This window comes from Nothoprocta perdicaria, unplaced genomic scaffold, assembly GCF_003342845.1.
Source record: "Nothoprocta perdicaria isolate Ctin4 unplaced genomic scaffold, notPer1 scaffold_4, whole genome shotgun sequence".
In the NCBI taxonomy this organism is placed as follows: Eukaryota; Metazoa; Chordata; class Aves; order Tinamiformes; family Tinamidae; genus Nothoprocta; species Nothoprocta perdicaria.
This window is the reverse complement of record NW_020455643.1, coordinates 6718374-6732877: the sequence shown is the minus strand read 5'-3', so window position 1 is coordinate 6732877 and position 14504 is coordinate 6718374. Positions and strand designations below refer to the sequence as shown.

Genomic DNA, 14504 nt, shown 5'->3' with positions numbered 1-14504 from the left:
ACCTATAGACTATGAATAAAGGCTCACCAGATAGTTTCTAAACAGCCCTTTAAGTACACGAGGCAAGGAGGAGGCAGGTGTGTTAAAGTTCCTTGGAATATAACTGGGCATCAAAAAGAGAAAGTCTTTTGAACTTCTTCACTGCCACAACAAAAAAGTACAAATAAAGCTACATAAAATCTGAGTGTCACCACATCATTTGTTAATCCCACTTTCTCAAATGTCGCACTTCTTGGTTCAATACAGAAATACTAAAAAAATAGCTGGAAGAAGGAGAAAACTTGTGAACAGCTTTTACTTTGTTCCTACTCCCCAAAGATGGAAAAAATAAAATGCCTTATTCACAACCAGGAATTTGAGTTCTCTTCTGTAGTGTGTAGCTGCCTGGAGTTTGCTATTAAAAACCTGCAGGCTTTCACTGCAGAGAAAATGTAATTACCTCTCCTTGTCTCTCTCATACTCTATAAGCAGGGTTTGCTTTTGTTTTTTTTGGCGTGTTACAAGTTTATTTTGAGGTTTCAGTAAAATTATGTGAGCTAACTCCTCCAACTGTCTCCAAGCAGCAGCCAACACACTATGAACTTTTTTTTTGAATCATGAAATTTTTCACATTTATCACTCTTTTTCCTCAGAATAAATGTTTTTATTTACAATTTAAAAACCCTCAGATATACTCTTCCCTGTGATGCCAACCAAAAAAAAACAATATGGAAAAATAGGACAGGAAAGGCCAGTTCCTACCTACCCAACTCCTCCATCCTCACCAAAGAAAATATAAAGCTCCTTATAAAAGCTGCATGTTGAAGAGATCATATTATTGGTATGTTTGCAAGTTTCCACATAGCTGAAATATCATTACGGGGCATTTTTTTTTCCTTTAAAAGGAAAAGCGGGTGGAGAATCAATAAATCAGTAATTTTACTGAGCAATATTCTCCCACTCACGGATGAAACTTTGGTGGAAAGCCAAATTATACTGCAAATATTTTGCCAGGGAGTTAATTTGAGCAGGACTGCCAATATTTTGGATGCAAATTTCCCCACAATAAATGGTGGGACATAAACACCACCCTTAGCTCCTACAGTAGAAAATAAGTTTACACAATAGTCTTGCTCTCCCTGAGCTGTGTGCATTTACTTTTAAAGTTAGTGCCTCTTTTAGCCATATGTCAGAAGTTACAAAAAAAAAAAAAAAAAAAAAAAAAAAAAAAAAAAATCTTCCTCAAAAAAAAAAAAAAAAAAAAAAAAAAAAAAAAAAAAATTAAATCCAACATTTCTCTTTGGCAGAAGACATACATGTCACTGACAGGAGATCACTTCCATCTCCATTTTGTTAAGTTTAGGCATCAAAAATGCAAAAGAAAACACCACTTGACCGAATCCCAACAGATAAGAGTAATAGTCAACTTTTCTTATTGCAATGAAAATATCTCAAATGAGACCACTTCTGTTTTGAAGAACAGCTACAGACCCCCTTTCTTTTACTTCATATGAGATCATATGGGATATGATTTCCCTTGATGGTCTGGACTCCGAGGGGCTCCCAGTTCCCACAGACACGAGTATTTCTTCAAGGCCCTCAAAGGACACACGGACTGAATAGGCAAGAGTTGGGCTGGACCGACTTGTTTCTGTCCAATTTTGAAACATCTGTTTTCTCCACACGCTGGCTGCAGAATACACCAGTAATCTGTATGGTCTTTGAGGTATCCCTTAAGGTATATAAATTTAAAACAACCTACTGTACATCTAAAAGAAATCTTCCCTCTAATAGTTAAGAAGGCATCAATTGACTGTTTTTAAATAAACCATAAATATTCCATGTTTTCCTTTGCAGTCCAAAGGCTAGTCTTTTTGTTGGTTTCAGATTTTATCATTTGCAAATGTTTTTTGGCAGGTAAAAAGGCTATGGCTTCATAAGGCCAAATAAGAGATCTGAGGTCTAACTTGGTATCCTGTGATAAAAATAAATGTAGCCCAGGTCTTTGGGAGGTCGTTCTGAGGCACAGACTCTAAGGTCATTGTAGATCACCCATCTGAAACAAAAACAAGATTTATTAAATTCCACATGTATAAATATCATCAAGAGCTTATCAGGGACTTCTCAGACTCAAACTTCAAGTAGCTTAAATTCTAAATTTAAGTATCACATCAAGAACAAAAGGGCAGAGAAATGACCGAAGCAAGTTTGCCTGCGGAATCAGCAATTGAAAAAGGAAGAGTGATGTATACAGCGATGTACAGAGCAGTGTAGTTAGGATTTAAATGAAAGAAAATCAAGGATCCTCAATGCCAAGTAATGGGAAAGTATGAAAATCACAGCCAAGATCTGTTTACCAGCAAAAATCCACATTACCAGTGTTACTAGTACTAATCTCAGGCCACAGTTTGATGAGTTTCTATTGACAAGGAGCAATAGAAAGTTGTGGGGGGGATCAAATAAACAAAGCCAGGTACAAAACTGATGTCCCAAAGCGAGGGGAACAGCTTTGGGACTGCAAGCAAAGGAGAGTCAGTGATACACATGAGCACAGACCATGGCAGAATTAAAGCAGACTCAGTACATCTGCAAGCAGTAACAAAATCAATCTCCCTTTAAAATATTCATAACCTTCATTCCATCAGTGGAAAGTGTTTACATGGTAACAACACACGTATTTATGCCACAGTGCAGAACACCCTGTTCTACATAGATGCATATTACCTAGAAAGCATTTGCTCATCTTTGTGTTTCTCTACAAAATCCACTCACCTTCCCTCTTTTTTGAGATGACAAACATAGTGGCCACTCATTGTGGATGTTCCCATGTGGCTGATGAACCCAAACAGCTCATACCCTGGTTAACAAATACAAATAAGAGCATTAGCCTTTCATTGTTAACACTGCAACAGGGAGCCAGGGAAACCCTTTCCTTCTAAAACTAAAGATAGTTTTAGAACTGAACATTCCTAAATGAGACTCTGCACCTCCACAGTTTACACTGCTGTGCTTTATGTACTTTATATAGCATTCAGATTCACTGTCAAGCTTTAACACAACCCTAATCAAACCCATATAGATCTAGGCACGTACAGTTGGGCTGTGATCACAGACACTGCTGAAAGAGAGAGAAGAGCAGAGATTTATTCCGAGTTCAGAGAGAGCACCATACAAAGTGCCAGATGTGGTGTTCATTCTGCACACAAATTAGCTGTGTTTATGAATGTGATCACAAGTCCCCTGTAAAACACACCAAAATGTGTAAACTTCAGCAGCCCACAAAGAGAGGACAGGAAAGAAACCTCTTCCTTTAGCAAGAGGACTTGCTATCCCCTCCCAGCCATAACATTCACAAAAATAACCACTAAGAGTAAAAGGGTACCTTCTTTCAGGGTACTGCATAAGGACAGAGGCCTGGATTTTGGTGGAGAGGGTACTCTGGAGCCATTTACAGTATTGTGTTGGTTACCGGGATTTCAAGCACTCAATAAATGGTCTCAGTCTATAAAGGCTAAGTACCATAAAAAATAATTATTCCAAATCTTTATTACCTAATGATAATCAATGTTTCCCATGTCTCCAAGAGACTTAAGGTTGCACTTTGTAATGTCACAAACAAAGAAATGAGCATTGCTATATAATAACAGCAACTACAGAAACAAAATCAAATTGCTTGTTAATAATTTTTTTGACCCTTAAGGCCAAGATAGTTCAGGGACAACTTGAGAATATACTCAATACAGTTATTAGAATAGGTGACTAAAGACATTTTAAAAAATAGTAATATATTATCTTTAACGTAGCATAACCACCATGCTGTTGTATTGTAGTGCATTTAGACCTACACTGGGGTCTTTGCCTGCTTGGTAGTTTTGACTGCTGTACAAAAGCCCCATCTTGTGGTCTGCTGAGCAGTAGTAGCAGTAAGAGCAATGACTTACAAGCCCAGAGAAAAAAACATAATCCAAAAGTACATGAATATGCAGGATATAAGTTATACCTGCCATACATCGAACGTGGAATTTGGTACAAGGGATTAGCAAATCCTCCATCAGATCACAAGATCACAGGAGCACACACACTGAAGTGGTCTGGAACAGCAGCATTTTATCTTTGGGGTGTTCAGACAAAATAACTCTACACTTTTTTTTTTTTTTTTTTTTTTTTTTTTTTGTTTTTTGTTTTTTTTTGTTTTTGGTCCTTCTTCTATCCTACAACAAGGGTTCAGGCCTCAACTAACACTAACACAGCCCACAGAGCACACCCAGGGAGTCATGCTCAGCTTCCAAAGCATTCCCTGGGTCACGTCAAAAAAAATACATGGGCCACTTTCAAAACCAAAGGGAGTTCTATGAATGGTACAGGTGTGATACAACAGCATGATAAACAACAATAAACTGCAGGAGAACTTACTTCCAGGCCCATCTTTGATCCTGGGTTCCTCTGACCCTGTCGCTGCGAGGATGTTGGCATTAACATTATTCTCCATATCCATCACGTCCAAAGCAGGCACAGTTTCTTCCTCTGGCTCAGGGTGGCTGAAGATCCATTCCAGTGCACGCTCCAAATTATGATTCTGAGGCAAACAAGTGATAGAGCAGCCTTTAACACCTTCTCTAGCAACAAGCTACCACTTATATACTGGTCATTGAGCAGAAGGACCACATTCAACAGCATTTGAAATATATAAGACATATGCTGTACCTCCATTGCAAAGAATATTCTGTATTACGCTGCAAAAGCTTGACAGATGGAAATGAAATCCTCCCACAACTGTTCCCCACAGCTCCTGTGTTCACATCCTCAACATACACAGTCCTGCAGCAGCCAGGAAGTTTCTCAGCAGATGGTAAAAGAATTTAAGTTGTCCTCACTTTCCCCTCCACAAGTTGACGTTCATGTGAAACACACCAGCCACTCTCCTCCAACCTAACCAAGCAAGCTGGGCATCCTGCTTTGCCAGGATGTCTCCATGTGCATCATCCGCTATCTGGATTTCACTTGCGTACATGTATTTGACAGGCTCCTATATGGAAATGTGCAAAGCATATCATATGAAGCAGAACCTAAATGTTCTCATGAAACTCACTGTTGCCTTCAGTGCTTGAATTGCTACATTTCTTTGGAAGCCCATGGAAACGATGATGGCAACCATCTCTTCAGGAGGTTGGTTATCTAGTCCAACAGCTCCTAAACCAGCCGCTGCAGTGGGATCAACCCCTCCGAAAGCAGATATGGCCAATGGTTCTGCAAAGTCTGGAACAAATACACATTCATCATTTCATTCTTTCATCCCACTGAATTGAAAATTCAGCAACCAGCACACAAGCAAACAAGATCTCAAAAGGAGCCTTGAAATCAAGGTGGAGTTCATTTCACTAGTCCAAATCAAACTTACGTGTATGGACAGTTTAAAATAACAAGACAAATATGAGTATTACAAAATATCTAGGTGGAAAGTTTCACACTGAGCAGGTTCGAACAGCTCAGCACATGGCAGAAGTGAAACTCAGCAAAGTAACAAAGGTTGATGTGGAAACCATCACAATACCAGAAAAGCAGACAATCCAGCTGATACACACATAGGTGTTAAACCAACTCTTTAAGTCCACGACTGAGACAACATGTTGGTGAAGGCCAGATCATACTCTTGCTGTATTTTTACACGCAACACAAAAGCACACACCGAAATGCAACCTCAACCAAATCCAGAGCTCCCTGAAGATGGAGCGTTCAGGCATGCTCAGTATGGAATCACTGGCCCAAGTTTTTCATGAATGAGATACAAGAAGGATAGAATATATACCAGCCCAGTCTATCAGTAGACGCACCAAGCTGGGCTTCTTCTAAGTACATCAGGAATGCTCTGAGCTTGAGCTAAGGGAAGCTGATAGGAAAGAAAAGCATCTGGGCTTCAGGGCTCTGTACTCAGAGCTTGCAGCTTCTCACCACTGACCTGGTTCTTCCATGTGGGCAATGATCCAGTTGAAAGCCACCTCAGCACCCATGTTGCCAGTGTAATATACAGCTTTCCGACACGCTTCCAGAGGAAAACCCATCTCTGCCAGTTGCATAACTGCAGACTCATCAATATCTAAAGCTGCAAGAAAGGATGCTCTAAAATAAAAAAGTCTAATTCAATCTATTTTATAATATTTCTCATTGTCATTCATGGTGCCATACATTACATCACAAACCAACTGAATTTGTTTTAGTACTGCAACAAATCAACACTCATTAGAAAGGAGCCTTGTGCAAAGCACTGTAGTATTTTTTTTTAATGGATTTACTGATAACGCTGAGACTGATAAGTCTCCGTAATTTACTGAGATCCCTACACTGTGAAGAACTCTTGGGGACTTCATTTATACAAATAGCTTATTTATACAAAGCTCACCACTGGATTTCAAGAGGGTAGAGACGTTAGGTACTCATCTTACCTAGAAGTGGGAGCCAACCTCTCAAAGGCAGGATCTTGCAGGTAGGAGCAACAACAGCTGCCAAATCTGGCAGTCTCCAGTTGAACCTCACCTGTGGGTGATGGGTTCACAGCTTCAGCTGAGATCCGAGTTCAGAAGGGGCCAGGACCAAACAGCTGTGGCCGCCAGCACTGCACGACGCTGCTGATCAGCAGCATCTTGCAGATGGGAGCCCATCGCTCCTGCTCTACTCTGAACACGAGCAGCAGCTCAGCCCGTCCTGCCCAGGAGGGGCAGCGTCCCCTCTATCACCCAGCACTGCATTTCTATATGGGACTTTCAGCTTAGAGCAGTATTTCTGCCACTGACTCTACTGACAAATGGAAAAATCCATTTGTCCCGACAGCCACACTGATCCTTGGCAGCGCTATGATGAGGAGCCTCTCAGCATGCTCGCTCTCTCTCATTGATAAATTGCCACTGAAAGTAGTGCAGAAAACATCCTGTGTAAGAAGAAAAGTTGCCAACACGGCAAATATTCACATTACTGATATATGCATCCCTCATCACAAAAAATGTGGCCAAAAAAGTACTAACAGCAACAGGAGAAGGACCAGATTACATTTTAGACTCCATTTGGACTCTAGCATAAATCATTACCCATACATTTATTGCTCATGCTCTGTAACTATTTTCAGAGAGAGGTTTCTGAGGTATGTATGCTCATAGCCCTCATGCCCATAGTGAAGCACAGAACACAGTCAAGTGCCATTTAGAAGCATGCAGGCAAAGCTTCATGCATCTCCATGCAGACAGAGCAGCCACTAACTAGGCAAAACAGGGCAACTGGTTTGAGCAGTTAAAATGACAGCCTCAGGAAAATGATATACATACACTCCATGAAATGGTTCATCATATGATCTGAAAATTGAGAAAGAAAAAAAATGAGGATGGGGAGGAAGGAAAGTGATTTATGTGAAGACTGAGAAAATTCATGAGAATAAAATCTGCATTTGTTGTATAAATTGTAGAACACATTGTAGAATGCAAGTTGTAGAAACATTTGATCTCACACAGGCAGTGCATCAACATCTTACATTTCTGATGTTTTGCCCTAAATAAGACCAAGGATTTCTCTGCCTTGAAGTTTCCCCAACTCAGCTCAGAGCAAAGCCATGCTGCTACAGTAAACCAGGAGCAAGTAAGAGCTGATGACTGACGCAAAATGACTTAAGCAAGAATCTATTGAAATGAGCAGCTACCTTCACACACTTGAACTAAAACTATGTCAGTCTGTTGAGCAAGAGGTTTAAAGGAAGAACAGACATTGGTAAGGAGTTACAGATGAGGGACAGAATTAAAACCTTCAGAGAGCTGAATTTTCCCATAGCCTTTGGCCTGACACAGTTTCAGGCACTGACTTGCTTTCTCTACTACTAAATACTGAGGCATGCAAACTTAGTATCCACAGGATATTGTAACAGCCTGGCTCTAGGAAGAAATTCTAATATTCTTTGTTCTGCATGTTAGAGTAAAAGAAACTGTATACAAGAAAAATAACAGCACAGTATATTATTAACTCATTTTTCTGCTTTATAACAGTTTCAGGCAGCTGTTCAACATAGTCTCTAAAAGAGAGGGGGTTTTTTTGTTTTGTTTTGTTTTGCTTTTTTCTTTATGGGCTGTACAGCCCTATGTACACCCAGAGAAATGAATCACATAGCAGCTGCTAAGTCATACTAAAAACTAATTTTAGAACTTTAAATGTGTAATAATTTGAACTTTAATCTATGCTGGGACAGCTGTTTTACTAAACTGTACTCCTCTGTGCATTAAATTTTGAGGTATTATAAATCGAACTGTTCACCAGAGAAGCAACTGAACTTCATGGCTGAACATAACAATATCTGCTTGGAACTATAACACTAAAATCCTACAGGACATACCTTAATAGATGACAGATTTTGCAAGTCCTTCAGACAAGGAAGGACAACAATCTGTGTATAAGAGAGGAATAGGAGCTGATTTAGCTACAGTACCACCTAGACTACTTTACCATCAGGTTTTAGATGATAAATTTTAGCAAAAAAAGTGCTCTAAGATAATAGTAGTTTCCTAACACCATCTAAGAAATGAGTAGGTTAAAGCTCCACACCACTTCTGACACGTGTCGTGAGATCCTGTGTAGGGTTCCGAGAGGAAGTTTTTTGCACCAGACTTTGGGAAGTGCACAATGACCTTACTGCAAGGGAATCATGGACATGCACAGTGAGCCAATGCTCTTTAAACATGGGTGATTTTCATAAACTCGAGATCTTCAGACTCTTCCCTAGCCATTTAAGTCAGGAGATCAATATGGTTCATTAATAATGAGCATAAAGACTTCATCCTTAAGAAAGGATAATGCAAACAGAATATATGAAGTAATTCAGTATGTAAAAACAAAACAACAAAAATGCAGTGCAAGCTGATCCCCACTGAACAGCATCATGGCATTGCATCACAAGGCAAGATATGTAGGAAACTTTAGCCAGCAAAGCAAGTGAAACAATCTATTTCACAAAATACAATTTCTATCCTTGGATACAGCAATTTCCAAACAGATATGCACTACTTGGAGAGAGGCCAAAACAACCACCACCATCAACTCTGAAAACACGAACCGCAGTACGAAGCTGGAAGAACTAGGGTTGTTAAGCAGGAAAGAAGAAAGGCTGTGGGGAGATGCAGGAGCGTCCAGCTACTGAAGTGTGGAACTGCTTTTTATCTGCAACTCTGAAGGGTATAGATCGAAGGGAATCAGCATGTGCTAGACTTGGAGGGGATAAAGTGAGACCAGGAGAACAGAAGTCGGTACCTTTGGGATCATCAGGAATGATAATGGGAGGAGCAACGTCTGGAAGTTCCTCTTCTCCTGGCTGGAGACCCCTGGCCCTTAGGTGGTTGATATCCAGTATATCTGGCATCTCTACAGAAACATCTATAACGTAGAGAAATAGGCTCAGCTTATGAATGCAACAAGATGACTGCAGAGCACAAACCTGCGCCTTCAGAGAAAGGGTTCTGACCCACAAGCTATAAACACACTCAGGATTCTCCTCCTGAAAACAGCTATTTGAGAAGTTCAGAATGCTAAAGCAGAGTTTAACTAGAAGGTAAGGCTACATAATCTACAATGACCTAAGTTAAAATAAAAGTAAAGAATTAAAAATGACAACTCAAACAGGTCCTCATTGTAAATGTGTGTATACAGATGTATGTACAGGTGTTATAGGTTATCTTGGACAGGACGTGAAAGAGGTAAGCGTAAGAGGCACATACCAAGCTTTTTGGGTACCCAGTCAAGGCCAAAGGTGAACTTCTTTATCTGCACCACCAAGTACTCGGGAAATGAAGCAAAACGAGACGTTCTGGGAAGCACCAGAAATAAAACTCAGTGAAAACAGATGAAAAAAACCACCACAAACATACACTTCAATACCTCATGCACATGAGACGAGAAACCTCATGAGATGAGGAACTTCACATAACTTAAGTGAGGTGAACAACAATAGATTTAAATTTTATTTATTTAAACATTAAAATATTCTTGCAATATATATTCACAGTTAATACATAAAACCTTTAGAATTCTGCCGCATTCTTTCTGCTATTTACTCTGCCTTCTCTCTGTCCCTATTGTCAATACAATGTCAGCAGTAAAGCTATACACTAAGGGAGCAGAGCCACTGATACGTTAAGTGCTCTAAAAATAACAAAGCACCTAGGCACAGCAAACCAGTTGCAGAGCCCAGTTTCCAACCACACTTTGCTGTTGAACTTCAGAAATAGAACCCAGTAAGGGACTGACTTTTACACGCATGAAGAAATACTGGCCCTGAAAACTGCACTGACCTCTACCTCCTGTCCTCTCTCTTTATGTTTTTTAAGACCAGGATGTTCTTGGTTATATCTTTTATCTACTTGAGCATAAACACATCAGGTATATTCCTTTTTATTTTGTTTATATGTCCAGCTTGCACCATAGCTCCATACGAGTTACAGCAATTGAGTTTAATAGATGTAACCAAGCACTATAGCATGCAGAGGTGGACGGGGTGAAATCCAGACACGCATAACGTATAACATGAATATAATAAAAATATAAGTTTTCAGTATACCATGTCATAAATGCAAAATCTCTATCCAGCTAAAGAAATTGCTCACACAAGAATTACAGCTTCTGTTCACTGCACCCTGACCTGTTTCCACACAATTCCCTTCAGCATTTTCAGTCAGAGGACAACATCAAGGGCCAAAGCACAGAGAACTGGACTAGGTATGTCAGAGCACAACACAGTTCTAGCACTAGCTCATACATGGTATCTGATTTTAAAACATGGGCAGACATTTAAGCCACAAGATACCAGACCAAATCCCCTCTTGCAGTCTGACAGTTGAGAACACTGCAGCCAGACACTTACTTAACTCCCGCAGATTTTGCTTGAAGAGCACTGCTCCAAAAGTCATCCACGTTGTTTGGTTCTGAAAAGGCCTGCAGACATGCACTGAATGGGATCTTGGCACGGACAAGCTCTGGTGGGGCTCTCCTGGCAGCTTCTGCTTCCCGCCTCTTCAGCTCATAGGCAATTAATTCATCTGAGAAATATATAATGACACTAACAGCTAAATGAACACATCCAGGAGACCACAGCCTCTTTCTCTCTGGTTTTTCTCTCTGGCTTTTCTGGCTGAGAGTCACCAGAGAAGCAGGCACTGGATCTATGTCTTCCTTTACCTTTATTTGTGGCTGCCTCCATGGCAACTGGCAACTGCATGATGTAGTCCACCCTCTCCGTGTAGCGGACCTTCCTGGACTGGCAGCACTGGGTGCGCTCTTCCACCAGGAAGCGGAAAACATCACTGGGGTTTTCGGAACCAACTGCATTCCTCTGAAGGGCACAGGAGTCAGTCACTCAAGTGATGATCATCAAAATGAGCACAGAACCCAAAACATGTTTGTCGTTTGATGGTGAGTACAGAGACATCACTCTTGCGTCCAGACCCAACAGCTCAGCTTGCACTTTTTTTCTCATGCAAGACTCGTGCACCCACAGAGAATCCCACTGATAGCCTCAGCACCCATGTATGCAGCAGGATCTTTCTGTACGTATTAACTTGCAGGGCATAGACCTAACAAATCTGATCAACTGAACAAACAAGGTGAGGAGAAGATGGTAGGAAAGTGGCAGGTTACATTAGAGAGAGAGAGAGAGCTCAGAAGAGCTCAGTTAAATACCATGGAGCATTCTTTTAGCAATTAGGATTGTTCCTAGCACTCTGAACTTGTATTGAAACAGAACAAATTGTTAATTATCAAATGGAAATGTTATACGAATAATCAACTCTTCTTTATTTTTCATGCTAGTGTCTATTTATCAGGCAAAAAAATGGAAAAAAGAGTTTTCTGACAACCATATAACCAGTGCATGTGTTTTGGGAATGCAGAATATTATGCAGGCTAATGTGACTAATTTCATCCAGAACACATCACATGAATAAACATCCTAGATTCTTGGGCAAATGGGAAAAGGAAGGAGGAAGGATGGACGAGAGAGAGAAGAAAAAAAAAAAGCTTTAAATCAAAACCAGGTGCTTTTGTAGGCTTTTTCTTCCAGAAAGGCATAAATAAAATGCAAACCTCTGGGTCTTTTGCATGCAGCACTGAGCCAGAACTCAGTGGAACTAATACTTTACACAGAAATCTTCAAGTAATAAACGAGTGCTACTGAAATTGTCTCACCTCTACTAGATTCATAAGATGTAGAAAAAATTCTTGTGCATCCTGTTGTCTATTTGAGGAAAATTCTGGGTGACCTTTACTTATAAAAGCCTTAAACATTTGGGGAGATATTCCATTTTGTTGAGGCTAAGAATAAATAAAAGAAAGAGAAAACTTTAAGTATTTTTATTAATTTCTAGAGCAAATAACTTGAAGTTACTCCACTATACATATATGTAAGCCCATTTCTGGCACTAGATAAACATTTGCTTCAGTTTCATCTGGATTGCCACTTCAGTAAAAAAGAAAATGGTTCTGAAACATGAGGCTTTGGTGCCTTATGTTTTTTGAACTATTTCCTGCAACTTTCACTCTGCCTTTCTACAGGATTTGTGAGGTAAAAGAGGGGACTAAAGACTTGCTAAGGGACAGTAGTTTTCAGAAAGGCCACATGACCTACTGCTTGCCAACATCTGACATTCCTTTCAGACCATTACTCCTCTTTTAAAACATGTGGGCATCAAGGCACTTGAACCTATCAGCTAGCAGGTTTACTCAAGACAAAAACCTTCCCAGCAATCTCCAAAAATGAAATGAATCAGAGTGTAACTAAAGTGCACAGCAGTATTCCCAGGTGAGTAGTTAAAACTAGACATAAACTTACCATTTGCAAGCATCATTTATGTTTAGGATCAGAACATACTGCCTTTAGCTTTGCAAAATTCTTGCAGAAAAAACACTAGCCCAAATCAGAAATTCTCTAGTTTTTTATAGAGTCTTTGCTTTGACTTTCTATGACTTTCTATCTATGCCACTTTAAAGAGCTTCAGTTCTCCTTTTTCTCTTAAATTGCATCCTCAAGAAGACACGGGATAACACCACATTTAAATACCACTTTTGAGATGGTCAGAACCCTTCATTTATATTTGCCCTCATCCTCCACAAGGATAACTTTCAAAACAGTCCAAGCACACGTGTAGCCTTTACGTTGGAGGGCTGGCGTTTAAACACTAAGCCTATCCCAGTCCGCACTGCAGTTGTGCGGTATAAAAATAGAAAAGGCAGCAAGAAATGGAAGGCACATCAAACATACTGAAAGATCAAAACTTTATTCTTGTTTTTTCCAGGGTAAGGCAGTCTTCAATCAATGGAAGTCAGAAGCAGATTTTTAGTCTTAATGCCTTTTCAATTTCTGGCAATACACCAGCAATCTCATTAGGCTAAAATGTTCTTAAAAGGCCACATAAAGGCACAGAGTTGTAGTCCTGCCTACATGAAAAGATGTTCTGATGATTTCTGAAGGTTGGGCTATGTATCACTTCTGTGTCCTCAACTGCCTTTCATCATAGCTAGGACTGGGGAGAGAAATACTAAAAACAACTCAAATTACTACATACCTGGCCTCTTTCCTTGTCAGAAGCAAGAATACCGCAGGGTGGCACGTTTGTCCTTATGCCTAATGCTGCATGTTTGGATTTACACCTTTTATTCAGCCATTTGAGCAGAAAGAACACAAATGTGCCATGCGTAGGTGTCATACCCTTCATAACCCTTCTACCCAAAGGGCATGAAAATAAGAGAAGAAATGGTCAAGCTCTAAACAGAAAACCAAGTGCTAGCTAAAGACTTTAGGCTTTGAGCCTGCTTCATGTTGAAGCGAGTCCAGAAAACCTGCTGCCATTCCCAATCTGAACTCCTGTACTGAAAAGAAGATTTCAGCTCTGCACAGAACCAGGAATATTTATAGAATACCTAGCATACTTTTCCCATCAACAGTTGCAAAACAGTTTAGCTAAATATAGACTGTGCTGGACCACTGCAGATCTCACATGAACGCTTCCACAGGCAACAGCTCCCCAAAACTTTGGATGAAATCCAAAGAACCAAAGAGCTAGGGAACTTCTTTGCAGATAAGAGAGGGGAAAAAAATGTAAAAGAATAAAAATAAAATGAATTTAACAGACACAAAGCAGAAGCACTTGAAAAAGCTGAAGGCCTAAAATCCTATGCAATTTTATTTATTATAAATGTCCGTACAACTGTCTGGATGGTAAAATACAATCTGTATGTATTTCAGCACTATTTTCTAAAACAGTTCCTAATTTTGCAAGTTCAGAGTGAAAGCAGCAGGAAATATCTGCATTTTATATTTTTCAAAACAATCTTCAATGCAGTAAAAATGGAAGCATTAAAAGCTGTTTCAGCTCCTAATACAAGCTACTACTTACTTAATAAAGACATCACTTGACCCATGTAACTACAACATCATTGAACCAAAATTCTGAACAATACAAGTGTTCTGAGATGTCAGCAGACAGCTACTACCTAGCAGAGGTTTATGTTAC

General features: G+C 39.9%; 1 protein-coding gene across 1 annotated transcript in view; it reads right to left on the bottom strand.

Annotated features, from left to right (window-relative positions):
• Window positions 1–1903: 1903 nt before the first annotated feature.
• Window positions 1904–14504, bottom strand: part of USP13 (ubiquitin specific peptidase 13) — a 34275-nt gene continuing 21674 nt past the window's right edge. Inside the window, exons 10-19 of the mRNA XM_026045285.1 lie at window positions 12181–12306; window positions 11176–11329; window positions 10862–11036; window positions 9720–9808; window positions 9214–9378; window positions 5936–6079; window positions 5069–5235; window positions 4393–4555; window positions 2752–2836; window positions 1904–2035 (exon numbers count right to left, since the gene is read on the bottom strand). Coding sequence (XP_025901070.1) covers window positions 1942–2035; window positions 2752–2836; window positions 4393–4555; window positions 5069–5235; window positions 5936–6079; window positions 9214–9378; window positions 9720–9808; window positions 10862–11036; window positions 11176–11329; window positions 12181–12306 — 1362 coding nt within the window. The 3' untranslated portion in view covers window positions 1904–1941. The remainder of the gene's footprint in view (window positions 2036–2751; window positions 2837–4392; window positions 4556–5068; window positions 5236–5935; window positions 6080–9213; window positions 9379–9719; window positions 9809–10861; window positions 11037–11175; window positions 11330–12180; window positions 12307–14504) is intronic.